Source organism: Notothenia coriiceps, unplaced genomic scaffold, assembly GCF_000735185.1.
Source record: "Notothenia coriiceps isolate Sejong01 unplaced genomic scaffold, NC01 NC01_scaffold00002204, whole genome shotgun sequence".
Taxonomy (NCBI): Eukaryota; Metazoa; Chordata; class Actinopteri; order Perciformes; family Nototheniidae; genus Notothenia; species Notothenia coriiceps.
Genome location: NW_011334905.1, coordinates 201,370 through 227,841, shown reverse-complemented (window position 1 = coordinate 227,841; position 26,472 = coordinate 201,370). Strand labels below are relative to the sequence as shown.

Genomic DNA, 26,472 nt, shown 5'->3' with positions numbered 1-26,472 from the left:
CCTTTGATCATAAGTCTTTCAATGTGACGTCTCATTGCATCAGATGAGATACTGAAACTATTTGTTATCCTGGAGGCCTTTGAAAGACCCCTGGTGGACTCCTGGTATAGGAAGTGCTGCCCCAGTCCCCACCAAGCCCCCCCCCCCTCTCAGGCCGGGGTATGGCTCTTATTAGTGATCCTAGGCATGGCAGCCCGGAGAAGCCTTTTGAAACCTAATATGGTCTTAAATCAGATTTATAAATGTTTAGGTGTGTTATGAAAAACACACACGCAGTTCGCCTTTGCAAAACCAGACTCTGTTTATGTGTATGTGTGTGTGTGTGTGTGTGTGTGTGTGTGTGTGTGTCTGTGTGTGAGGGCAAGTGGAAGCTTACAATACAAGGGAAAGAGAGCAGTGTGTGCAAAAAAGGAGACAAAACGGTGTGTGTTGTTTGTCTATACGCTCTTGTGTGTGTGTTTTCTTTCCTTGCCCTAATTCCTCCAGTACGACAGCGTTTCAATAAACAGCATACCCGTGTAAAGGGAACCAGTCTATACACACACACACACACACACACACACACACACACACACACACACACACACACACACACACACACACACACACACACACACACACGCAGTCAGTTCATATTGCAGTGTGTATACATTGTGCACCCGTAGTTAAAACAGATTGAATGACATCCAGGAAACACGATAAGCTTTTAAACTCTGATGATGGAAAGAGAAAATAATTTCGTCCTTTTTTTTTTTTTGCTGGAAAATGTCTCATAAGTCAGAGTAGCAGGAGCGCTGTGTGTGTGGGTGTGTGTGGGTGAGGGTGTGTCTGCGTAGATGTGCGAGTGTGTGTGCATCATTTTCCCAGTGCCTGAACGGTAGGAGTGTTTGTGTGTTTTGGTTTATGCTTGTTTGTGTTTGTATGTTTGTGTGTGTGTCTCTGTTTGTGTGTGGGCTAATAAGCTGCCGGGCATTCTCACGCTCCGTCCTACAGCCAAATTCAATAATTTCAATAAGCGAGAACACACACAGAGACACACAACGCAAATCCTCATTGGTGTTCATTTCTTTTTCTCTTTTTTCCTATAATAAATCAACGTCCTTTCAAGATACACAGTGTGATATAAAGTTAATACTGTTAATTACTGTAAACTAAATTGTATTAGCAACTGGACCAATCAGATTTCTAACCTTTTGTTTCTCTCTGTAGGGATTTGAACAGAAACAACATCACCAGAGTCACTAAAGTGGACTTCTCCGGCCTCAAGAACCTCAGGATTCTGTAAGTTTCTTTCTTTCTCTGTTTATGTCAACATTTTGTGGTGATGAACCAGTCAAAGCTGCCAAGGTTGACTCAGGGTTTGTTAAGCTATGCTTTTGAATTACATGGAATATTTTAGTCTCTAAAAGTCTTTTCTCCTGTCATGTTTATTTCTTACTTGGTTTCTGTCCAAGGATAATGTGTCTCATTCAAACAACGTCTTATTCGTATCGTTAGCCATGCAAGTTTTTTAACAAGAAACATTGGGAATATGACACATTTTCTGAAGTTAATCAGACGTGCCATTTGATCAAACATCTCTTTGTATGGTGTGTTCTTGCATTAGACCCAGTAACTTGTATCTGTGTAGCTCAGGAAGGAGCAGACAGGAAGTACCTCACAAAACAATTGCATGTCGGCTATTGCATGATTAAAAGATGTTTGTAATCTTTGATCACTGATAAAATAACTGAACTTAAGGAACATGCCCTGTATGAATATGTGATAGCTTCTAAAAGCTTAAACAGATATATTTGTCTTAAGGAAATACATAACCTCAAGCAATATTAACTCTTTTATATCATAGTGTAACATCGTCATATTGCCATTCAAAAATCTAGGTCCACGTGGATGTTTGGCCACTTTTCATCCTATTTCCTACAGCCTAACAATGTAGTGATCTTTCCCCTGCCTCAGCCTAATAGCTTTAATTGTGTTAACATAATCATATGTCAACCACACACTTGGCAGATCAGAAAACATTCCTATGGGAGCCTATTAAATGATCTGTTTAATCATTCAGGTATGAGGCCTTCATGTTGAATCCACCAGGAACCAGCAGCTCCATTAAGACCTCTTTCTTTTCCCCTCATTGTGACTCTGTATTTGTGTCTTTACAAGGAATCCCATTAACAAAATACTGCCATGCTGGAACAATTAGGCAAATGTTATATTTACCTAATAGGCCTGTATATGGCTATAGGGGAAACACGTCTCTATAAAATAAAGTTTCCCAACCTAATGAGGGATTTCAGAGCAGGAGAGAATGCAATTGTCTAATCCAAGGGCTTGAATTCCGTAATTACTGAATCTTTACAAGGTTAAATAATAGAGTAATCTTGAGCTGACATGCCAGGAACAAGCAGCAAGACTCCCATTTGTTCAACAAGAAACAAGATGTCAAACTGGTGCACATATTATGGTGTGCAGTGATTAAACTGCTGACAAAATGACAACATTTCTGGAGAGTTTTCAGCAAGAAACTGTGAGCCATTCTTCATTAGAAACAGTAAAAGATAATGTAAGTCAGAATTTGCTGTATTCAATGTCTATGAGCAATAGTTAAACAATGCTGTTAGATTTTGCAATACTAGGAAATCCAGATAAATGCCTTTAGAAATGTAAAATAGGAAACACACGTTTGAGATTCTTTTAAGAATGTCTTAAACAAGATAACCACACACAACTCCCTACTGTGTGTACTATACATTGAAAGGTGTCTAGTTCACTGTACAGTTATTGTTTCTTCTGTATATAGCCAAAAAGAGAGCCCCTCTTGAAGCAAGATGCATGTCCAGCCTGAACTAACAAGATGTGTCATAACTGGTGAATCCCACCACTTTGATATACTATCTGTTCAGAAATTGTTTTATTTTTGGGGCCTCAAAAGAGGGACTGAGCCGGACTGTCCGCTGGTCTGTTTCAATTACTTCTTAAGTACATTTACTGAGTAAACATTAAACACAGTTCACAAAGACATTTTTTAATCATAAAGTATGAATCGTCCGCTTTGGATCGTCTTCTTTGATCCTATGGGGGGAAAAAATCCAATAACATGCTAAGGTCATTGCTGATGTTACCCGTGCTTGTCTAGCTCGTCATATCTAAACGGCCGCAGTCAGCAGAGTGTGACTCCTCGTCTGCTCTCAGCTGTCCTAATTGACGTTAAGGGCTCTCTTGCTCTTCTGCTTCAAGTGGCTTACATGTGTGTGTGTGTGTGTGTGTGTGTGTGTGTGTGTGTGTGTGTGTGTGTGTGTGTGTGTGTTAGGCCTATAATAACTATAATCACCGTTGGCTGCATACAGCTTCCCTCCTCACTCCGTTTTAACCAGACCGGTAGATAAAAATAAACTCCCAGCACAAACTGCGCAGAGAAGACAAAATACGTTTCTGCATGTGTGTGTGTTCATTTGTTTAAATATAACCAAACAAGTAAGGATCAAGATGGAGTTTTTGGAAAATGTACTTCGCTTCAGGTTTTATCTGTGTGTGTTAGAGCAATATAGAAAAAGACAGAGACCTTTTATTTATGTGTTTATCCTGTGCACTTAAGACAGGGTGAGAGGGACCAAGGCAAATAGGCGTGTGTGTTTGTGTTTGTGTGTGTGTGTGTGTGTGTGTGTGTGTGTGTGTGTGTGTGTGTGTGTGTGTGTGTGAGTCTGTGTGTTTGTGTGCATGTGAGAGAGAGAGAGTGTGTGTTTGCGTGTGGTGTGCCAGCAGCTTGTTTCATGTGGTTGGTGATAAACTGCTGTGACATTTCCCCACTCTAAATCTCTTAAAGAAATGGGGAGGAGAAGGCTTGGGAAATGGAAGAAAGTCACACACACACACACACACACACACACACACACACACACACACACACACACACACACACACACACACACACACACACACACACACACACACACCACACACACACACCATGCCTAGTTCAGGGATCACTAAATACATCCCATGAGAAAATAAGTTTGCATGTACTTAAAGGCAACATTCTTCCCAGGGCACAGTACTGCGAAAAAATCATATTCATCGATGCCTGTGCTTACATCCTGGCAGTATGTTCAATTCTTCAACCATATCACATAAATGATGACTTCTATTATACCTCACCCAAACTACCGGATATCAGGTGTGTTTTTTAAGGTGCTAAGTGATCTAGTACAACAATTACTGATTGAAACACCCTGATCAAGTTCCCTACCTTTATCTGATTAAAATTCAACGATATATTGTATAATGTATTTAAAAGCAGATAATCTAATCCAGCAGTTTGAATATTCTTGAATCCGAGGGGTCAGACTGTCGTGCGATAATCAGAAACACCAGTTGTCTCGGCATTCGTACTGCATGCGCAACACTTAGCGTAATATCTTTGGCAGCCATAAATCATGAGATGTTTTCCAGACTGTGGCGAAATTGAGTAATTTTAAACAAATTTCTTGAGGTGAAAACTTGTACTTGATATTGAACATTCGGCCGGGGAGAGCTAATGTGGCTACACCCGTTAGTTGCTCTGAGTTTACCTTCAGGAAGCGTGACATCACTCTGCTTTGTGTAATGATTGCTAAAACTGAATAAAATGTGATTAGAAACACCCGGTCCCACACATATGAAATCAATACATGTTTTCTTCATCCATCGGCCTGTTGATGACTCATCTCTGATACAGACCAATTCAAAAACGATACCTCATCTGAACAATATGCCAGCATCGACTCGCCGCACCATGTGTTTGGCTTTAGATCCCCCGGCTTTCTAAACTTTATTCAATAAATCAGCATGCGGTTGATCACTCATTTGGACAAATAAACTCAGATAGTTACTCAAAGTTATGTCTTGATTTAGCTTTCTCCGGAGTTCACGAGATATGCCTTTCTATCAGGATAGAGATATGCAGCTAGACTAGAATAAGCAAGCCGGGTTTAAGCTGCCTGGAGTTTAACTTATGAGTGATTGACTGCAGTCAGGACTCTGTGTTTACATGTGTGTATATGTGTGTGTGAGTCTCTACCTATGTTTACTCTTTAAATGTTTACACACATATCTGAAATTGCTTATTAGTGGTGGGTGTGTATGGGTATATATCTTATTTACTATATGTATTTGCACCTGTAATTTTCAGTTTGCCTTAGTTATCTTAGAGTTAAGAATTATCCTTCTAACTTCCACTACTTTGCTTTAGCATAGTTTGCATCTGTGTGTCTGTGAATACACTTGTTTAAATGTTTGTTTTTTTCGGTTCTTTTTTACCAATTATCCACCAATACATGGTCATTTTTTTATAATATAAGATTGGTTTGAATTCATTTTTAAACAAACTGATGAGAGAAATATGCAAACTCTAAACTGGGAGATTGAAAAAGTGCAGATATTTACTAGTATGCATGCTGCTATACATATGTGCATATCAAAGTTATTTTGAAGTATGCATGTCATTGTTGAGAGTCTGTTATCTTCCAGCCAAGTGCATGCTTCAGTCCAACAGCTTGTCTGTGTGTGTTTGTGTTTCTAAAAAGGCGCCAATATGACAGACCACAAATTAATGGCTGCAATACAGATACATGTCTAAACATTTTCTCTAAAGGAATATTTTAAGGATGGTCATGCCAAAACATTTCAAAGTCCACACGACAGGCCAGACATCATGTCTTTTGATACAGCTTCTTCAATCCTTGGTCTTTTTTTTAAATCTCTCTCACTCACTCAATCCATCTGTTCTTTCCTGGTCCCTAAGTATCTGTCTCCTCTCTCTCCACCTCCTCCTTTCTCTTCTATCCCTTTACTTCCCTCTGCTTCTCATATCATCCACTTATTCCCTCGATCACCCCCCGTCCCCTCCTCTCTCTTAGGAGATGTCACTCTTAACATCCTCAGACAGAAAATAATATAAACATGCATATCTGCGGAGATGTTCTGTCTCCTTTACACTGTCCCATCTGGAAAACCTTAGATCATGACAACACACAGAGAGCAGGAGAGAAAAAGAGCAATATGCTTTACAGTGGGAGCAGCGGACCAGAAATGGAGAAGATATTCACCGAGGGGTGGAAGAGGGATGGGTTGATAATTGTTTGTTTTGGCTCACTGCATTGTGACATTAGTGAGATGCTTCATGTCTTAAACTTTTCAAACTGTTGCTTGATGCCAGATTCATTTGTTCACTGCACTGATTTCTTGTTTATACAACCATATTTTTAAAAGGCCAAATGTCTTTCTCAATGTTTGAAATCTCTCTATCTCCCTCTGGCAAGCAGCTGATGTTTGCACACTCCAGAAAATGAGATTTATCTGGTGTTTCTTCCTTTGGTTTGAACCTCCAGGTCAGCCTGGAGAGCTGGATGGGGATAGGTGTTCCCATCTTTATCATTGTCTTGCAGAGAAATATACACTCAATATTTTTTTAAGGAATACCTCCTGCGGCTATTATAAGTTTTTTGACACACTGTTAACGCTCTTCTCTGGACTGTCATCCTTTACCGAGTCTCATTGTAAATGGATTTGTTTGAATTTGATAAGAAATGTCAGATTTGTTTTTTCTTTTGTCTTACGTGTCTTCATGTCTATTTCTCTAGGCATCTGGAGGACAACCAAATCAGTGTCGTGGAAAGAGGAGCCTTCCAAGACCTCAGACTGCTCGAAAGACTGTAAGTACACCAGCTTACTGCCTGTTGTTTGTGTGTGTGTGTGTGTGTGTGTGTGTGTGTGTGTGTGTGTGTGTGTGTGTGTGTGTGTGTGTGTGTGTGTGTGTGTGTGTGTGTCACCAAACATACACACACATTTCACTTGCTGGTGACCGCTCTGTAAAGCACACATGCTCACACACACACACACACACACACACACACACACACACACACACACACACACACGCATGCACGCACGCGCGCACGCACACACACACACAGTGACACAAAGAGTGAACCTGGAAGATACCCAAATGCATTCACTTCACACACAACCTTGGAATCTCTCAGTGATATTGGCTTGGACAATGTGTGTGTGTCCTCAGCTCACACAAAGGCTCTAGTCAACAGAATCAAGGTGTCAGTGCGCAACACAACACTTCCCACACACACACACCTGCATGTTTATGACTCTGTGCTGGAGGGATGACAGACAGAAAGCTTTGCAGGAGGATGTGCTTCTCTCTTTCTGCTTACAGAGCGGATATGAGGCTGTGGCCATCAATACAATTTGAGATTAACACTCCATATTGTTAGACACTATCCCCCTAAACAAATCTACATTATTTTTAAAGCTTTTCTTAAAGCTGCCTTTTAGATGATGTTCCATACATTGGAGCTGCGATATTGGTGGTCTTTAACTGATGAGGACAGCATTTCTAAACTTAGGACTTGGCTGTCTTAACAGTGTTGAATTCACATTGCTGGTTTTAGACAGGAGCTGCGACTTTCCTCACTGATATGATAATGTCTGTTTCTTATGCTATTTCATTTGCTACTCTCCCCAAAACTGCAAAAGGTGATTAGCTTTGACCACCTGGGAATATACAGATTTCAATATTTTATCTGCTATTAAGAAGATAATTCCGATTTTTTAAAAGAAAGGCACAGAGGGAGATGTGTTCACGTCCATGTGACCAAGACATACGGAGGGACACAAACACTTAATTGAGTACAGGTGATAGCAAACGTGGATTGGCAGCAACATGTGTATCTTGTCTCTAAATGGAGTTCACACATCTGATACTAAAAGTGAGAGGTGATGGGCGGCTTTAATGTTAAAAGGCTCTTTAATGCGGTGTGTCAGGAAGGGTCAGAGGTGAGGGGTCATTGGAGAGAAGAGGTGAGGAGGCAACATAGCTGTTAGTCCAAACTCACACATGACATTATGTTTCATTTATCTAAGACATTGTGTAGTTTCCATATATTAACAACTGAATACATATTAAACGCATCACGTGGTGTGTTAAGTCATTTATTCACCTTTAGTCTTTTTCATTGGTGGAAGACATTAAAGAGAATAGCTCTGCTGTGATTTATATTTTTCACTTAAAATGCTTTTTTAAAAATGCTTAGTTGACAGGGTCTCTGATGTTGGGGCTGTCAGGGTTAGAGTTCAGAGGTGAGAGGTGGCAGTGCTGAGTCTGTGAGATTTATGGCGTCACAATGTGAAAAACATGGATCTTAGTTGGTCATCTCCTTTGGTTTAGACATGCATGGGTGTCAACACATGAAATATAAAGTAATCGATATGATCATTTTCATCACATGTGGTCATTTAAAGAGACATAAGAAGACTTCGACAGAGCACATTTTTTTGTCTTATGTTAGATTTTTAATGATGAACATTTTGTAAAAATAAGGGGATATTTTAAAGATTTGAGTTCTCACTTTTTCTTCCTTACAGACATGTATAATACGGTTGAATTTTGAGGTCTTATAGGTCTATTGAGATGAGCTGTCTTAAGCCTCCAAACCATTTCTGCTCAACTTTACGGTGATTCTGACTAATACGTCTGATTTTCCAAATTTAACAAATATAGTGCTTATTGACTTGTGGTCTGGACTATTTCAAATGTTCCAAGCAGAAGAAACTCGTCATTTTTATTTGAAAACTCACAAAGGAGTCTTCTATTAGAAACCATAACTATTTTATAAAACATCTTAAAATGACTCATAAATGTAACAGAAGCCGATCGCTTTCGTACACTCCGTTATTTCCTAGGAGCAAGGGTCAATTATTTCAAATGGTGGATATCTGTTTTTTGGACTGCGGCTCTCTTTCCGTTGGTGCACACAGAAGTGAAAGTCAGGGACTCATTATCGTTATCACAGGGTTGAAAAGGTTGGTGTCTGTGTCTTCTCCAGCACAGATTCTACTTTATGACCCCGTGACCCCCCCCCACCCTCCTTTTCCCATTCACGCCTCGTTTCTCAGCCAAAAGCTTTAGTAGCTTGATAACACTTTCACTCCCTGTCCTCTCGCTGTCCTCATCTATCTCTTCTCCAGCCAACCCCACCCTCGTCTGCACCCACACACACACCAGCAGACACATCATTCAACCTTAAACACTCTATCTCTCACATTACCCGGACACACATGTCTTCCTGTTGGTCAACACCGTTCTGTCACTCTCTCCATCTTCCTCTCATTCCCCTGCAAATAATTGCCATGTGTTCATTTCATGCTCAGTTCAACGCGATCAATCGAGGAATGGTATTTTCAATTTAAATTTAGGAAGCAATAGGATGTTTTCATTTCATATTAGTTTGGATACAGTCCCATTTTATAGGAGAAATGCCCCCAAAAGTTATATTAAACGTTTGAAATTTGACCAAGATGAAGAAACCACAGAGTTAGTGATGCTGAACAGAGACTATTAAATTGCAGAACACTGCATTCAGATGTTCTCAAATAAGAGTTGTCTTGAACTTGTTTTTGTGATAATATAGTTACTGATCTGCACACTAATGAAAGCCAGGCTATGTGGCTTTTATTTTTTGTTGAATAAATAAGTGCAGAGGGATAACAACTCATGCTTTTTTTCTGGTATTCTTGTATGTCTTGAGGCTGCACAAAACTAGCTGATGTACACCATTGACCTTCTATAACCTTCCTCTTGATTGGCCTAGCCCCCAATTTAAGCATTGAAATTGTCTTTAATCCATGCTTGATGAACATCTGCCAACATCCCACATTTTGTATCACTTTTTCACATATCAGCTTTGCAAGTCTCTTTGGAGAGCTTACAGCACGATAACCTGTAACTGACACACAGGCTAAACACAGCGTGATAGCCTGTAGGTCACGATCACAGGAAACTAGGCAGACATTCCCATGAGTTTGACCTCTGAACCATGAACCCGCTGACCTTCAAGGTGATCCAGTTGCCTGGTTAGTGATAGTTCAGTCAACACAAAGCATGAGTCTGAGTGATTTATGGGTTGTTTATCCTTTTGAGGTTTGTATTTGAGATTTATAAAGTGAAACCATTTTAATTGAACTATATTTCCTTTATTTTTCCCTCTAGTCGCATCAACAGAAACAAACTCCTGTTCCTCCCAGAGCTTCTCTTCCAGTCCAACCCCAAACTCGGACGACTGTGAGTACACCTTTCTCGTTTTTCCATCTCTCCATCCCAATCTCCCACCTTTTTCTCTGGCTCTCTCCCCCTGTCACTCTCTCCCAGCCCTTTTCTGTCTTTGTTTGATGTGTTACATGATCCATTTGAAAACAAGGCCACAGTGCAATGTCAGAACTTTGATCCGGGTGGAGGGTTCAAGTCCCTCTCCAGGTGACACAGTGCCGCTCTGTGCCCCTGTGGAGAGGTGAAAAGGAGTGTGTGTGTGTATGTGTGTGTGCGCACAATTTAAAGAGGTGAAAGTGGGCCTGGAGCGAATGTTTTGCTTGGACCTGGGAGGAATTTTTATTCGGGGAATATGGAGTTTTCCCAGATCATTCGGAGTGTAAGAGCAGGTCATACTGATGCAGAGAGCCTCCCACTTACACTCCTTCTCTCTCGTTTTCATCCCACATTCCCAGACATACTCTCTCTCTCTCTCTCTCTCTCTCTCTCTCTCTCTCGGATTCAGTCCCATCGGTTCACCCACCCCATTTCCTTTCCTTCCCCTGTGCTCTCTCTGTCTGCACTCTTTCTTTCCACTCAGGTTTTCTATTTCTCTTATCCACAGAGAGTCTCTGTCAGCTTAGGTTGAAGGTTGAAACACCTTCTAAACTTTATGGCTGTTTATATTGGACTGCCTTCAAGTAAAGTTAGAGGTAGACACTCGGTGTAAGTGTGTGTGTGTGTGTGTGTGTGTGTGTGTGTGTGTGTGTGTGTGTGTGTGTGTGTGTGTGTGTGTGTGCACGTGCCTCAAGTGCATGCTTTTTTTCTTTTCTTGTGGGCACTCATTTTTTGTATGCGTTCTTGAGCTTATTTAATATATATGTGTAAATCTGTGCCTGTAATCCACCTTGATATACTGTGTGTGTGTGTGTGTGTGTGTGTGTGTGTGTGTGTGTGTGTGTGTGTGTGTGTGTGTGTGTGTGTGTGTGTGTGTGTGTGTGTGTGTGTGTGTGTGTGTGTGTGTGTGTTGTGAGGATATGGAATACCAGCACTGGGACATTAAACCTCTCACTTCCCTCACTTTCTTTTATAATGTTTCCATGAGGCAGAACGCCTTGGAAGCCACTGTGACCTTTCTATGTTGTGAAAGTATATTCTTCTGTGAATGGTCTTTTTTGGCATTATTGAAGTTTAAGCTGATTTAGGAGATCAAACAAGGAATTGCAAACAAAGACTACAGGAACAATCAACTGATGAGCTTTTGAGTATCACACACTCAATACCTGTAGCCTAAAAGAAGGGGTTTGCTTCCTCGCAATGAGCCAGCTTATCCTCACAACAGTGTAAAATAAATTTGATGCAGCAGAGAGCCAGAGTCATTGCAGTTCATTATGTGTTTGAATATATCAACATGTTCGAAGAAATGTTTTAAAGCACCCAGGACTCACATTTTTGCCAAGACATGACTTAATACACGATACACGTTTTAAAGCTTTGCCTGGAAGTAGCAGATTAAGTGATTTATTGGTGGAGCAGGATTGTTAAGGCCATTCAGATGACAAGGATTGGTGATAAATTATGAGTGTTGGAGGAGTTTCTGAACAATATTTCAATTTTTTTATATTAACCTTTGACTCCATTAAAATCTATTCTTGATACCGTCCTGTTTGAAGAAGAACTTATACTCTTTCTCAGCCATCTTTCAGACCCACAGTTAGACAGTGTATTTCAAATAAACCCTGACATCTACAGGACATTGCCTTTTCTGTCCGCAGTATACTTTCTTTAACATTAACATTTATTTCTTCTTCAATAAAATATAGATCAGAGCTGTCCAAAGAAAACTGTGTACCACCATATTTTCTCAACTCATGGATGAAGTGCTGTTTTGTGGGTTAGAAAATTCTCCAATTTGTGAGCCAGAAAAAAAACATCAAACATAAAAGGTTTTTCTTATAACATAAAAAGTAGATGTGTTGTAACACAATGTTTTCATTGGACAGTGATGACATGCCCTTTAGGCTTGCAATCTACTGAGCACAACTTAATGGAACATTTTTAAAGAATGTCTTTCAATAACATCACTGTTTTTGAAACAGAGTGAAGGAACAATTACAGTAATAATAATAATCGTGGTTCACGATGATGACAATAAATTGTGTTTTCTCCAGTGCTTTCTCGTGTGTTGGCAGAAAAACCACAGAGGGATGAAATCTTCTCAGTGGGGTGTACACTGTGAAACCTCCATTTAAGCAGATCATGTGTTTTATATATGTATGGTGATGCGTGATGTATTGCTGAAGACAGCAAAGTAGACTGTTATGGCTGCAAGCAAATTGTCATTTACGTCCACTGTGGCTTCCAGGATCACACACAGTCTTGACCCCCCCCCATGTGAAAATCAGGGAAACACAGTGACGGATGCAAACACATGCAAACTGACTTACTCCATCACACACTCCATCATGCACACTCTCACTCTGTTGACTTATTTCTTGCAACCCTCTCTATTCATGAGTGAGTCTTATTTCCACTACCGCCTGTATTACTCTTCTATAAAACCCGTTATTGGTCTCGATAGCTCTTATTTATCGCCGGTCGAATATGGATCCCTATAGAGCTCTCCGACAACTCGGTACGAGAATGGAAAGGGAGGAACGTGATCCAAACTTAACATTATAAATCTCATGTTCTTTATATCCCTACTTTGACATCAGCAAAATCTAAATTACAGTGTCTGCAGTTTCTTCCTGCATTTACTTCTTTCCACTTTTCTCGTCTTTCTTGTCCATATTTCTGGATAGATATCTACATAGATTCTTTCTTAAAGTGGCGGCAATGTAGAAAGCCAGGTATGTAGAGTAGAGAGTGTGTAAGATAGAAAGACAGGGGCAGGAGAAACAGAGCTAGAATGACAAGAGAAAAGAGCAAAAGTTGGAGGGAGGGAGACTAAAAGAGAGAAAAACAGCAGGGGAGTAAGCAGGAGGAGACAGGGAGGTTTGCTGGTGGCTTTCTGGTTTGGGTTCGTAACCTTCCTCTCTGTCAGCCTCGGTTAGATATTAAATGATGGCAGTGTGATAGGAATTACCTCTTAACCCTCCTATTAAAACCCTGTGGTCTGAGGTTTGGAGAGGGGAGGAGAAGGAAGGAGCTGGACTAGCATTAAGGGGAAAAAAGGCATGGGTCGGAGGCTTGAGGAGGGTGGAAGGTGAAGGCAAGAGGTATCAGGCGGGATAATAGTTTTTACCAAAGTCTTGTATCCTGGCGAGATGAAGGAAGCATATCATTCCAGGATAAAATCAAGGTTGGCGTTGTGTCTTATTGGAACATTTTGTAATTGAGCAGTACGTGCAGAGTGCTTGACGAAGACAAATGAACAATAGGTATTGGGGAGGTCATGCAAAGGAGGAAGATGGATTTATGAAAGGATGCTGGTGGATAGATGGATGGAGGCAGGGGAGTCCTAGTGACCCTACTAGGTGCTCAGCAGGGGGGAGAGAAAACAAAGATAGGGTTGGTGAGATAGATGGATTGTGGACTGGAGTCTGTGGGTTTCAGTGTGTGCAGTCTGTGGTCGTATCCCCCCGCAGTTTGCAGAGACTGTGGTCGCACAGCACATGCACCCAGACACACACTCAAGATGAAGCTCCGAGTTGAATATATTTACTAGAAAAGCAATGAATTTCTGGTTTGAAAAGCAACAATCATGATGGCTCAGATGGAAAATGTAAGCCATTTGGTTTGAGGGCTTTTTTGCACCAGTGCACATCACAGCGTATCGGTGAGGTTTACTTTGCTAAGTGACTCTATGGCTGCTAGTCTCCTGTCTAATAACACTGACCCAGACTGAGCCTCATCCTGTTATCTTCACTTTCTGCTCTGGTAGTTGCTGCGTGTGTGCGCATGTTTTATGTGTGCATGCCTGTGAAAGTGTGTGTGTATCTGTTGCGTGCAGAGCCCCCACTGTGCATCTGAACCAGCGCTGGTTTACTGCCAGTGATACTCATGAACCAGAATCATTCCCCCCCCATTAAAGCAGCTCATGTTACACTTGATTGGTTTGCATGAGAGGAGACGGGTGCGATGAAGAAGAAAAATGAGGGTAACATCAGACTCGAGAGATATTTCCCCTTCTCCTTCACCACTAGGAGGGCCTCAGATGCTCAATCTTACATAGGAGTAGAACTTTGACCATGTTTCAACATTTATGGACACTGAAGTAAAAGCATTGTCTGGCTGTCACGATGCAAGGCTTTTGTATATTTGATGCGATGTTATCTCAAACACAAATGCTGATATATGACATTCACTACACTTTGTGCTTCAACGACCTGCTGGAATCTACTGTTTAAAGCAAGACGGTGTGACTTTTATACAGACCAAAAACATATTCTTCCTGTTGAATTCATAAACAATTAAACACACTTTTAATTCTAATGACAGCAACTTAACATGACTTATGTAGTAATCAGTTGTCTTCTACTTGTGCTACTTTTACGCAATGTTTTAAAATTGTATACAGACTTTTTGTTTGTTTTTTGTTGCTTAATTGAAGGGAAAGCTCCTGTCTTGAGGGATGCGTGAGAAGTCGTTAATTCAATCAAAGTGTCCTTCAGAATGATGCTTAATCTCTACATCTTCATTCACTATGGTCCAACCTGGACAACAACATTAGGTAAAAATCCCTAAAAAGTTAAATTCTAGCTATAGGCAGGTAAAGAAAAGAGATAGCTGTGGGGAAGTGAATCTAGATTAAACAAAATGAGGTAAAATGGCCTCCAAGAGTGTTATTAATAAACAACAAATCAAAACCTGGATGGTTGCCAGTCCAAACCCCTGCACTGAGGAGGGGATGTAACGAGACCAGCTCACCATTAGGTTACCCTTGAGCAAGGCACTTAACCTCTAAATGCTTCAGTGGAGCTCCCAGATGTGAAAGTGTGGTCCCTCCCCATGTACTGTAAACATAACTTTACTAGTTAAATCAGGAGAAAGAAGCTGGACAGAGAGAGGAATGAGAGGCTTGAGGGGGGCTGAAGGGAGCGGGGGGTCATTTGAGATGTCTTTTCCTCCTAATTAAGTTAATGGAGAAAGACGAGGAGGTTGCCTTTAATCTTGGCTAATTGTCCATTTAGAGGCGACTGCCATAGTTTACCTGCTGGAATGTTACGGTTAGTGTTACAGGAAGTGGGTGTACTCAGTGCGTCCAGTGATTGGCTGCTATAGACGAGTCCTCAGTGGCGATTGGTGGGATTGGTCTGGAAGGGTGAGGGGTGAACGCCAACTGCCTGAACTCATGTGCGTCTCATCTTTTTCATCATAGGCTTGTTTGCTCATTGACTTTCTTTACCTTTTTCCTCTTTTTTCATGTGTGCTCCCTTTCTGTTAAACACTAACAGTACAAACAGCTCTTTTGTTTGCATTGCTGACAGGAATTGTAAGATTGTTTTTTCGTCACTAGTCTTTTGGCCCTTGTTTGTTTTTCACGCCACAGGGGGCTGGCGGGAAACAAAAAACTCTCACACACTCTCACAAACACACACACAAACACACACACACACACACACACACACACACACACACACACACACACACACACACACACACACACACACACACACACACACACACACACACACACACACACACACACACACACACACACACACACACACACACACACACACACACACACACACACACACACACACATATATATTTATCTGACTCTCACGCCACCTTCCCCGCTGATTTCATTAAGCTCTGGATGCAGAATTTAGTGTGTTTGCGTGTGTGTGTGTGTGTGCGTGTGTGTGCATGTGTCAGTGTGTGTGTTGATGCATGGTAGACTTTACACTAAACCACACACTCACGACAGAACTTCCTAATAATTAAACATGACTCAGGAGTACAAACCATAGTATGCAGCTGCACCACAAGGCTTGAAGGGCCTGACACGCAGCTGCACCACAGGACCCATACACAGCAGTACACTGTGTGTTAGTTTTTCAGTGAATCAATCTTACTTACCTTCAATCCTAATGTCATACTAAGAATTACTGTTGCAAAAATATGCCAGTAGGTTTAAATGGCACTAAGTTATGGATTCAAACTGCACCAGGAAGCTCATAGGCCTCAGGGATAGAGCTGCACCACAGGGCCAACGCTGACATTTTCTGGTATTCAGGGAAGGTAAGACTTTTTCAGAGGAAACCTGACCAGAGCTTTTCTCAAATAGTGCTGCTTTTAGCTGCTTTTGTGTGTTAGTAGGTGTGTCTCTGTTTGTGTATGGGTGTGTGTGTGTGTGTGTGTGTGTGTGTGTGTGTGTGTGTGTGTGTGTGTGTGTGTCTGTGTGTTCCCACAGCCTACACAGCAGTGCGATTTTGTCCCAAGACATATTTAGATAAATACACACTTGCAGATACTGAAAACCAAGAGGGAGAGAGAGCCACAGTGAGGGAACGAAAGAGACGGTTAATGATATCGAGATAAGTTGAGAGATTTGTAAAATGTGATATAAAGTTAATTAAATGTGAGTTGTTGTTAACCCTAACCCTTCTACAACATCATCACAAATTGAAATCCTACAATGTGATATGATTGGGGGATTAAACAAACCGGATTATTCCAGTGACATTTCTCCATTACAAAGTCGATCTCATGGCGATTTAAATGCGTCTTAGGCTTCTTACAAGTATAGGTGTGCAATACAAAGATTTCAGACAGGGGAGTTATAACTGGAACTGTGTTTATCTATTATATCTTATTCTAAGTATCCCTCTGTTTATACAGTCTCCCACACTGAAACTGTGAAACGTTTATGAATAAGAATGTAAAAGCTAAGTTTGTTCCTCTTGCCGTGAGACTAGTTAAGAAGTCAAAGTTACAGTAAGTGTGTGCGTAGGCCTATGTGTGTCTTTCAATGAGGTGGTGAGAATATAACAAGCCAAAGTGTTTCTTCGCAGGAGGAATGTATCAACCCTGCTGTCTTAAAGTTCACAGCATCAACACCTTTCCCTTTCAGCTGCCTACAGTTCTTTAGCGGCTAGCTAGCTAGCTCGCTGCAGGGCCAGAACCTGTGAAATGTTAGTGGGAGGCTGGGGGCCTGTAGATTTTTTTCTTTTTCATGGCAAAGAATTTTTATGTGCTTACACTGAAATAGCACAGAGGCTAAATGTGGAAGTAATTTAATCTACCAAATAAAGGTGAGTTGGTTGGGGGAAGTAGCCACGGAGCTGCACACATAGTTAAAACTTGCCAACCTTCCCATTTGTGTGCCTGCATTAGCTTATGTGCATGATTGTGAGGTTTCATGTCTTGCATGTGCAATTAAGGTATATGAATATGGATGTGCAGCATCTATGTATACCTATGCTAAATGTGTATACATAGTTCAGTAATTTGTGTCTCTGCTTGCGTCGGCATATTTGCTTATATGTTTGTATACGTTGTGCATTTGTTTGTACAAGACTACTTAAATACATGTATCTGGCTTTGCTTTGTGTGTGTAAGTTTGCGTATATGTGTGTGTGTCTACATATATTTAAGAGAGAGGAAAACTTGGTATGGAGCCAAATGCACTCCACAGTGTTTGTTTAATCACAATTTAGGTTTACATGAGAACGCTAATCAAAAACAGACTTGGCTCCCTGGAAGGTTTGAGGAGGAGAAAGTGAAGGATGGAGGAGAGAAGTGAGTTAAAGGAGGCGCTGGATGTGGAGGCATGAAGGGAATGGGAGGAGGAGGAGAAGAGAGACAGTTAACCTATGTGACAGGTGAGGACAGGAGGAGGGGGAAAGGAAAACATTAAATAAGAAATGAGTGATGATTGGAGGCTGGATGAGAAAAACAGGGTTGTACACACTGTAAGTAGGAGCTTTAAGAGAAGCTTTTGTTGATTGTTGAGCATGTTTTCTTCCTTACAGATCGGAGTAATGATCTGGCTCTGATTTTAGATGCTTTATTTTTCTTAAGGGATTTTTCTAAAAAGCTTGGCAACTGGCATACGTCCTGTGCCCTGTGTGTATGTGTGTGTGTGTTGTGTGGTGGTTTTTAAGTAATTACAGTACAATGGAGTCGTGTACACACTATACTCCATCACTGACAAAAGTCAAGCCACAAAACAAATGTAATGCCCCCCATAATTACATTAATGTGTAAACTATAATAGAAAAGGCAGGATATTTTTTCAGGAAAAGGTTTCAGTTTTATTTTTGTTGCACTTTGTAAAGTGAATCTCCAGACTGCCTATATTACACATTAAATTAGTGGGTAGAAAGAAAGACTTGTGAGGCAAATTCATTGACGTTTTGCAGAGTTATCTAATACTGACATTAATATTTGGTGATAGGGTTAAAATAGAACACTTTTGGTCAAACGCAGCATATAGGCATGTGTGTGAGCGTTCATATCAACTTTCTTAAGATTGCAGAAATTAAAGTTTATTAAACTGTTGTAAATCATCTGTGTGTGTTTTAAAGAGACTTTGTGGGAGGTCGAAATGGCTCCTTATTCATTGTTGACCTTTATTATGGCTACCAGCTACATAGTTGGAACTGGCCAGTGTCACACTAACACAAACACACAGGCAGACATATGTTGGTGTCTAGAGAGTCATACTTTTGTTGTTTGGGACTTCAAGTGAATGTGTGCGTGTCAGATGTTAGACTTGTGATTTATGCTGTTTAAGTAATGTCTGATTGTTACAAATGAGCTCAAACTGTTATTATTGCTCTGGTGCAATCAGAGTCACACACTCCCACACAAATGGAATGACCCACAAACACTCTCTGTATCTAACTGTCACACACACAGTGACAGAAACACTACAGATATACACATCGACCCATGCTCTTTGGAGAGACACAAACAAACATGTCGCTCTGTCCTTCGTTCCTCATCTGTCTCACTGTCATACAAACACATTGACTTTGCACATTTCAAAAAACATATATCAACCAAGAAATGTACTTTCCTTGTATGCAGCTCCTCTAGGGAATGAATATATCAATACAAATGGCATCAATATGTTCCCTTAACTATACAGTAGGCAGACTAAAAAAGTTGGGTAGGACTTTTTGGTACAGTGCCAAACTGTTTTCATAATTGTATGGATAATAGAGATTACTTTCTGTCCATTGGTAAACATTGGAGTTCCCCAAGGCACTATTCTCGGGCCTTTTGGTTTAATATGTTCTTGCACCCCCTAGCTCTTATAATAGAAAACATGATTGTGAGGAGGACGGAGATTTATATATAACAATATCACCAGGTGACGTCGGCCACTTACAAGCGCTAACTGCTTTGGTCAATTTAGTGATTGGATACATCTTTTGGTTTATACTATAAATCACTGAAATCTTTTGGGCCAAAACACATTTCTGATCTGCTGCTACGTTTAACCCCCTGGACCTCCCAGGTCGTCTGGTACAGGTCTGCTAACTGTTCACACAATAAGTTTAGTCACAACTAAACACGCAGAAGCAGTATTCAGTTATTATGTAACACATTACTGGAACAAACTACCAGGAAATGTGAGGGCTGCTCAAACTCTCTCTTCTTTCTCAGGGCTTTATGTAACCGTAATACCCTTTGTCTTATGTTAAGACATAACATGCTCAGACTTTACCTAATAACACATACAAAAATGGGAAAATATTCTTGTTAAACTGCAGTGTCATGCAGTGAACTGTGTGACTGTAAAGGATTGTCTGTTTGTAATTACGTTACTATGGTGTAATATGCTGAATATAGAGATGTAACTAACTCTGAAAGCTGGAAGCTTTTACATCATCCATGTACCATTGTATGAGTCAACAGCAACAATAACTAACATAAACCACACAATGCAACATTTTAACATCAATACATCATGTCTACATTGAGGCTGAAACATAAGAATAAACACTGCAAACTATAAAGCTCACCACCGGGTAGATTGGCAGCTTCTACCCCATCTTGATTTGGCTGGAAGTCTCCGGGATTGCTTTATTGTTCAAAAGTAGAGGGGGGTTCAGCTGCTCTTCCAAAAAAAAGAGTTTTAGATGGCAGTGGAAGATACAAGATTGAGTTAGGAATATTAAATAAATCATTTCCAACACTACTATTCTTTTGAGAGAATATCTTTGATGGATCAGCCAAAGACCCTCTAAGCAGTGGGTTTAATGGGAAATGTGATCTTTATTTTAGAACTGATATACCAGAGGCCACCAATCATCTTGATGTTCATGGTAAGAGAGCTATCACATTAAATTGACATTTAAAATAAAGTATGTCCAGCATATTGATTTGTGTGGTACACATTGCACCTTTAACCTTTTAGAGTGATGTTGTTTGAAATAATGCTGATTACTAAAGCATTATCTGGTGATGTGTGTTGCACAGTGCACAAAATCACTAAAGTTGAAACAACAAATAATCCCTTTTGCAAGAACCGTGTTCATCTCTTCAGAAAAGATCCAGAGAAGTCAAGGAAGTGAGGCTGGTGTTGAAACACCTTGCAATTTGTGTTGGTTCTTCCTTTTGAATGACACCTATCTGTTCAGTGTTTAAAATGATAACAACAAACAGTAGAGTTTATTTTGGGAGATCTTAAAAGCTATAAATTCAGTAGGCGTAAAGTGGTAATGATGGTTTGGAGTGAAAAATATGACTGTAAATCTCTTTAAAAGCCAACTTACTCCTACACAGAGAGACATAAGTAAACTGTGAAACCAACAAAAGGCAGAGCATCAAAATACTTTCATTGTCTGAATGCAATCCTACCTTTATTGTCATTATCTTGAAGCGTGACTGTAAATAACATGAAGTCATGTGATAAAGACATTGAACATATATTTAAAGAAAATCTAATAAATGACAGAGATTTGGATTCACGGTGCTTATATTGTGTAAGACGGACAGGGAGAGGAGAATGAAGATGGAGGAAATGAAAGACTCAGCAGAAGGAGAGAGAGAGGGAGAGAGTCAGCCACATGAATGGGGTGAGAGGAGATTCAACCAGGCCTCCTCTAAATACAGAGCACCACAAAGCCACTTTAAAACCTGTAGAGATATATTTATACTTCACACATAAATACACACAGACGCACACAGTTTGCCGTGTGCAGTTTCATCGTTGTTACTTCTCTCTGTGTCTCTCTCTATCTCTCTAGTTATTATGTAACATTTGGGGCTCCACCTGGTCAACTTAAAAGCACATTTTTGAAACTTAAACTTGGCTATACCTAAATCAGTTTACGGAAATAATGTGTGATTTCTTGTATCTACAAATCTTCCAAATGGATCCAGGTCTCATCATTTATGTTGCATTATGAAGGGCTGAATGAGTGCAGGCCCAAATCAATGCGTGAAACAAAACTCCTTTTTAGGAATTCAAATGTAAAGATAACTGAGTGGAAATGAGGCTGCGGTTATTTTTAGGTTGAGAAAGATAATTAAAGATCCTAAAAAGCCATGACAGTTTGTGTATGTTGTTCAAATTGAGTTTCAAACAAGAGGGTTTATCTTGTTTGGGTTAAAAATTCTTCTCACGACTGAAACTGTGTGCAGACGTCACTGTGTGTGTGTGTTTCTGTGAAAGAGAGACGTGCTATTAGCTATTGTGTTTGTGCTAGTGTGAACTAAACAACTCTAGCAGGAATTTTATATTTAAACAAAGAAATATGAAACCATGAAACAGATCCTCAAAGCCTCCTCTGCTCTTTCTTCCTCGCTTCTTCTTTTTTATTTTCAGTTTTTCAGACATTGTTTTCAACAGGTCAACTCATTTATACGCAGGGTACGGTTAACGGATGGTTACGGATCACTTTATGAATGTGTGTTTGGAATTATTTGTGTTGTTTGTTCAGCAGGGGCATCTGCTTTTGCACTTTAAGCTGACTGTGTGTAAGAGTTTAACCATCATTAGAAAAGCAATGTGTCTTTCGCCGTTGTCAGATATTCCCTTGCTGCATTTAAATAAATAGCACAACTCCAATAAGGTAAACACAGCTTGAAAGCTCACAAACTATTAACACTTGTCAAAACAAATGTAAAGTTTGTAGAGGGAGGGATGAAAGGAGAAAAATGTACATTGAGACGACTAAAGCAGAAAAAGCACAATACACTAAGAGGCAAAGAAAAGGAGTGTGTTTCTGCTCCCCATGCACATTTTGTTTTCTGTAAACTTTTCATCCTGTACTTCGGTCACTTTTACAAGCGCAGCGTGACGCTTGTGGTATAACCTCGTGGTATAACCTCGTGGCCTTCTGTGTGTCTCCGCGTGCCTGTGATAGGTTTGTGCTTTGGTCCAAGACAATAGACTCCAGTGGCCTGCCCGCTAATTAGTAGCTTAGCTTTATAAGGCCACCAAGTCACCACAGCCTCTCCAGTATAACACAAAGAAACTGTTGCACATCCAACTATCACACTTTTCTTACTTTATAAAACTGCTGCAAAGTTGCTCTCGCTTGGCCTAGTCTTTTGGAAATTCTGCAGCTCTTATAGTGAACTTTGGGACACTATTTCCCATAAAACTAATGCTTCATCAATCAGTCAAATTTGATGTAGCAGAATATCACAAATACATGTTTGTCTCAGGCCGTTGACAGTGTGTACAGGAAATGACACCCTCTGTCCTTAGACCATTAAGAACACAAGTAAAAACAAACATAAAAAAACCCACTAAGCTCCTAAAAACCATAGAGGGTTAAGAAACATCAGAAAGAGAAACCCCTTCTGTTACGGTTGAGTGAATGAAGCAGGACCCAAATGCAGATAACTCTGATTAACCTTTATTTCAAGGATAATGAAAAATAACTTGGACAAAACAGAACACTCACCGGTGAACTCAGTCACAAACAAAAGACGAACCAACACTGAACACATGAAGAGACAAGACTAAATACAGGGAGGGGTAACCACAAGACGAGAAACAGCCGGGCAGGGGAGGAGAAACACAAGGACCACAGGTGAACACAATCAGACAATTAGACACACCAGGGAAACTAACGACAGGAGGAAAAACACAGGAAGAAGGACCAGACAATATACCAAGAGGAAAACATGACAGGGAGAACAGCAAAACACCCTAAACATACAAAACTACAAACGTGACATAACATGAGAATCCTGACACCTCCCTGGGATACCTTCTCCCAGGAAGGAAAGACATGCAAAAGCTCTCATGTGCATAGATTAAAAGGATAATACATTTAGACAATCCTAATGACAAAGTTGATCATGTGAATGTTTAAAAAAAGATGAATCCAGTAGGATGTCATAACTCTTCCATGTGCCTCAAAAAACAGTTTATAGTTTCAGTCTATAATGTTAACATGAATAAAGTAAGAAAAAAACCCTCCTAATTGAAACCTTCACTGTGAGCGTTCTGTTATAAACAAATCCGTCCACTGGTTTTTATGGCATCTCCCTCAGGTTAAGTTGTATAATTTTGGAAGTGCTGTTTTTGCCTTGAAGACTGTACATTGAGATGGATAAATAAAAACAATAATCAAATTCAGAATGTGGCAGGAATAAAATAGCATCTGGGCGAGGGTTTTTGATTGCACAGCAGGTTTTATTTCAGACGCGGACGTACATTTTTCTGTTTTTACCACAGCCACATACCAGATTGTTCATTATATTTTTGGATTAAATAGAAACCTTGTGTTGGCACTGAGTGAAATAAAAACTAATTTACGACCCCACTAAGTGGTAGAAGCTGTAGCTTTGTTGCTGTCAAAAAAGAATGGATATACAGTATGTGTGTATGGTTATCCATAATTACAAAGAAAGTTGATGAAGCCTGAAATGTGAAAATAATACAGAGACACAAACATAAATAAATAAATGATACAGGTCAAACATATTCTGTGTTGCTGGTATTCAGGATGTTCTGGTTTCAGTAAAAAAAGGAGTTTCAACAGGTAGTTGCCCGAAAAACAAACAGAGACAGAATCAGCGTGAGAGAGAAAGAAAAACACATTTCAAATGCCAGCATGAGATGATGATTATAGCAGAGGGGTGCTTGAAGTGTGGAAGAGTTTGTCTCCACCGCTGAACATCAACAAACAGCTGGCTGCAGTTACCAACACTGACAAAAGAGAAATAAACTGTGGAGATAGAGATGCATACCGAGAGAGCCAGAAAGAGGACAATGATCACAACAGAAACAAAGACAGGGAGGCAAGAGAGAGACGAGATGAAAGAGGAAAGTTCCTGCAAGAAATTAGACGGTGAAAAAATGACAGACTATATAACAAAGTTAGAAAGCAGTTCACTGTGATTGATGGAAATCTGAATCCACATTAACATGCATTTAGTCAATAGATTCCTGTCAAATCCAGGCTTAAATCTCAGCTCAGAAATCATATTTGGATTCATTAGTTATTTCTTAGTGAGACAGGCTTTTGGACATACTTCAATGTTCATTTTTTATATTTTTCTTGAAATATTCAAACCCACAACGCAGTGATAAAAATAATTAGGAATTGAATGGGTTTTCCTTAGAGCATCACTTTGTCACAAATACTCAGAAAACTACACATTTCGACTCATTTGTCTGACCTTCAACGCAAATTATTTTTGATTCTGAGGATGCAGTATTGTGTAAGATGATCTCCTTTCCTCTCTGTTATCACAGATTTTCCATGACTGCAGTATTTGTCATACATATGCAAACATGCAAAAATGCTGAATGGAAAATTGCCTAAACATCTGCATGTCCAAGAAACTAGCTTTGAACAGTTGAGATATATCTGAGGAAATCTGGTTTCTATAACTCCCTTCCTCCTTTAGTTAAATCAGATTTCTTGTTTATATAATTTAAAAAGAAATCGGATGACTTTGTACTTCAGAAAGCCTCGAGTAACCCGGTTATTTATTACATGTAAATGCACTAATGCAGGAGATAGAGACACGGCAAAAAGACGATCTCAGGAAAAAGAACAAGAGAAAGCAACAGGCTGACAGACAGAGAAAACGGAGAAAAAGAGTGTTTAATAACACAGACATGAACACATGTGAGATGGAGAATGTCTGGGAGGCTGTAGCTGGGCGAGGAGGAAATGACAAAGCGAGCTCCTGAAACACAGACACAGACGGAGAGAGGGAGATCAAGAACCAAAGGGAGGGAGAGCAAATAAATGCCGACACCAGTTAGTATCAGCGATAGACCAAGCTAAATAAACGGCTGAAGGCGTCAAGTGGTGCTGAGGCTACTGGAGTCCGCACCACCCACTGCCTGGTGGCTACTTTCAAGTGGTCACTTCACAGATGATGTCACTAGCCGCTCCTTGGCTGCATTTCCTCTAGACGGCTGCAATTTAGCTCCTCCAGCTCAGCCACTGGATTAACGTGCTGATTCACACCAGATTCGTCCAACCAAGCAGACCTGGTAGCACTACAGTATGTGTAGCATATTACCATCAGTAAGTCATTAGCGTGATACATTTGGGTCATTCATTTACCTTGCACACATGTCACATCACAGAGCGAGGCTGGCAGTTTCCTCCTTTATTTTGTATTTTTATTGATTTTCCATTTTCTCTCTCTGATTAACAAGGCCCGAGATAATGTAATTTTTTTTTTGAAGTCCTCTCTTTTTTTCTGGAAACGGAGGGTTACATCAAACAACCTGACGTAGCTGTGATCGCTCTGTGATAGTCTGGAGGGAATTGAAATGAATCAAACCCACTACCACAACTGCCGGTGATCAAACTGTCTGTCATGTCACCGTTTTATGACACTGTTTGGGAGGAAAAGACAATTTTCTGGGAAAAGGAAGGAAAAAAAATGGGTCCCTCTTTGTAGGCAGACACAGCGTCTGTTCTTTACAAGGTGTTGGACACACTGCTGAGGAACTGTTGGCTGACAAGAGCATGAACACGTGTACACACACACACACACACACACACACACACACACACACACACACACACACACACACACACACACAGACACATGCACGAAGGCAGGATCAGTGAGCACCTTGTCAGTGAGGTGGCATAAATGTGTTTAAGTGTGTGTGTGTGTGTGTGTGTGTGTGTGTGTGTGTGTGTGTGTGTGTGTGTGTGTGTGTGTGTGTGTGTGTGTGTGTGTGTGTGTGTGTGTGTGTGTTTGTATGTGTTTGAGTTTCTTACACCACAATGGTGCCAGCCACAGATCAAACATGTGTGTCACTTTGTCTGGTAGATTGCACATGTATTTATAGCCAATTAAATCAGATCCCGTAATCAGGTTGCATGAAAAAGTCTATTGGCAAACCTATTAAATAATGCTGTCAATAAAAATGTATTCAAAGCTAAAAACAAGAGCACGACCTCTCTTGTGTTTAACTTTAAATCATCGGGCTACTTGCACACTTAAGATATACTGACGATAAGTGTTTGTACCATTTGGTTCAATGTTACTCATAGTTA

General features: G+C 40.3%; 1 protein-coding gene across 1 annotated transcript in view; it reads left to right on the top strand.

Annotated features, from left to right (window-relative positions):
* LOC104966531 (slit homolog 3 protein-like) overlaps positions 1 to 26,472 on the top strand; it is a 168,226-nt gene that overhangs the window by 14,187 nt on the left and 127,567 nt on the right. The window contains exons 2-4 of the mRNA XM_010795719.1: positions 1,210 to 1,281; positions 6,615 to 6,686; positions 10,037 to 10,108. Coding sequence (XP_010794021.1) covers positions 1,210 to 1,281; positions 6,615 to 6,686; positions 10,037 to 10,108 — 216 coding nt within the window. The remainder of the gene's footprint in view (positions 1 to 1,209; positions 1,282 to 6,614; positions 6,687 to 10,036; positions 10,109 to 26,472) is intronic.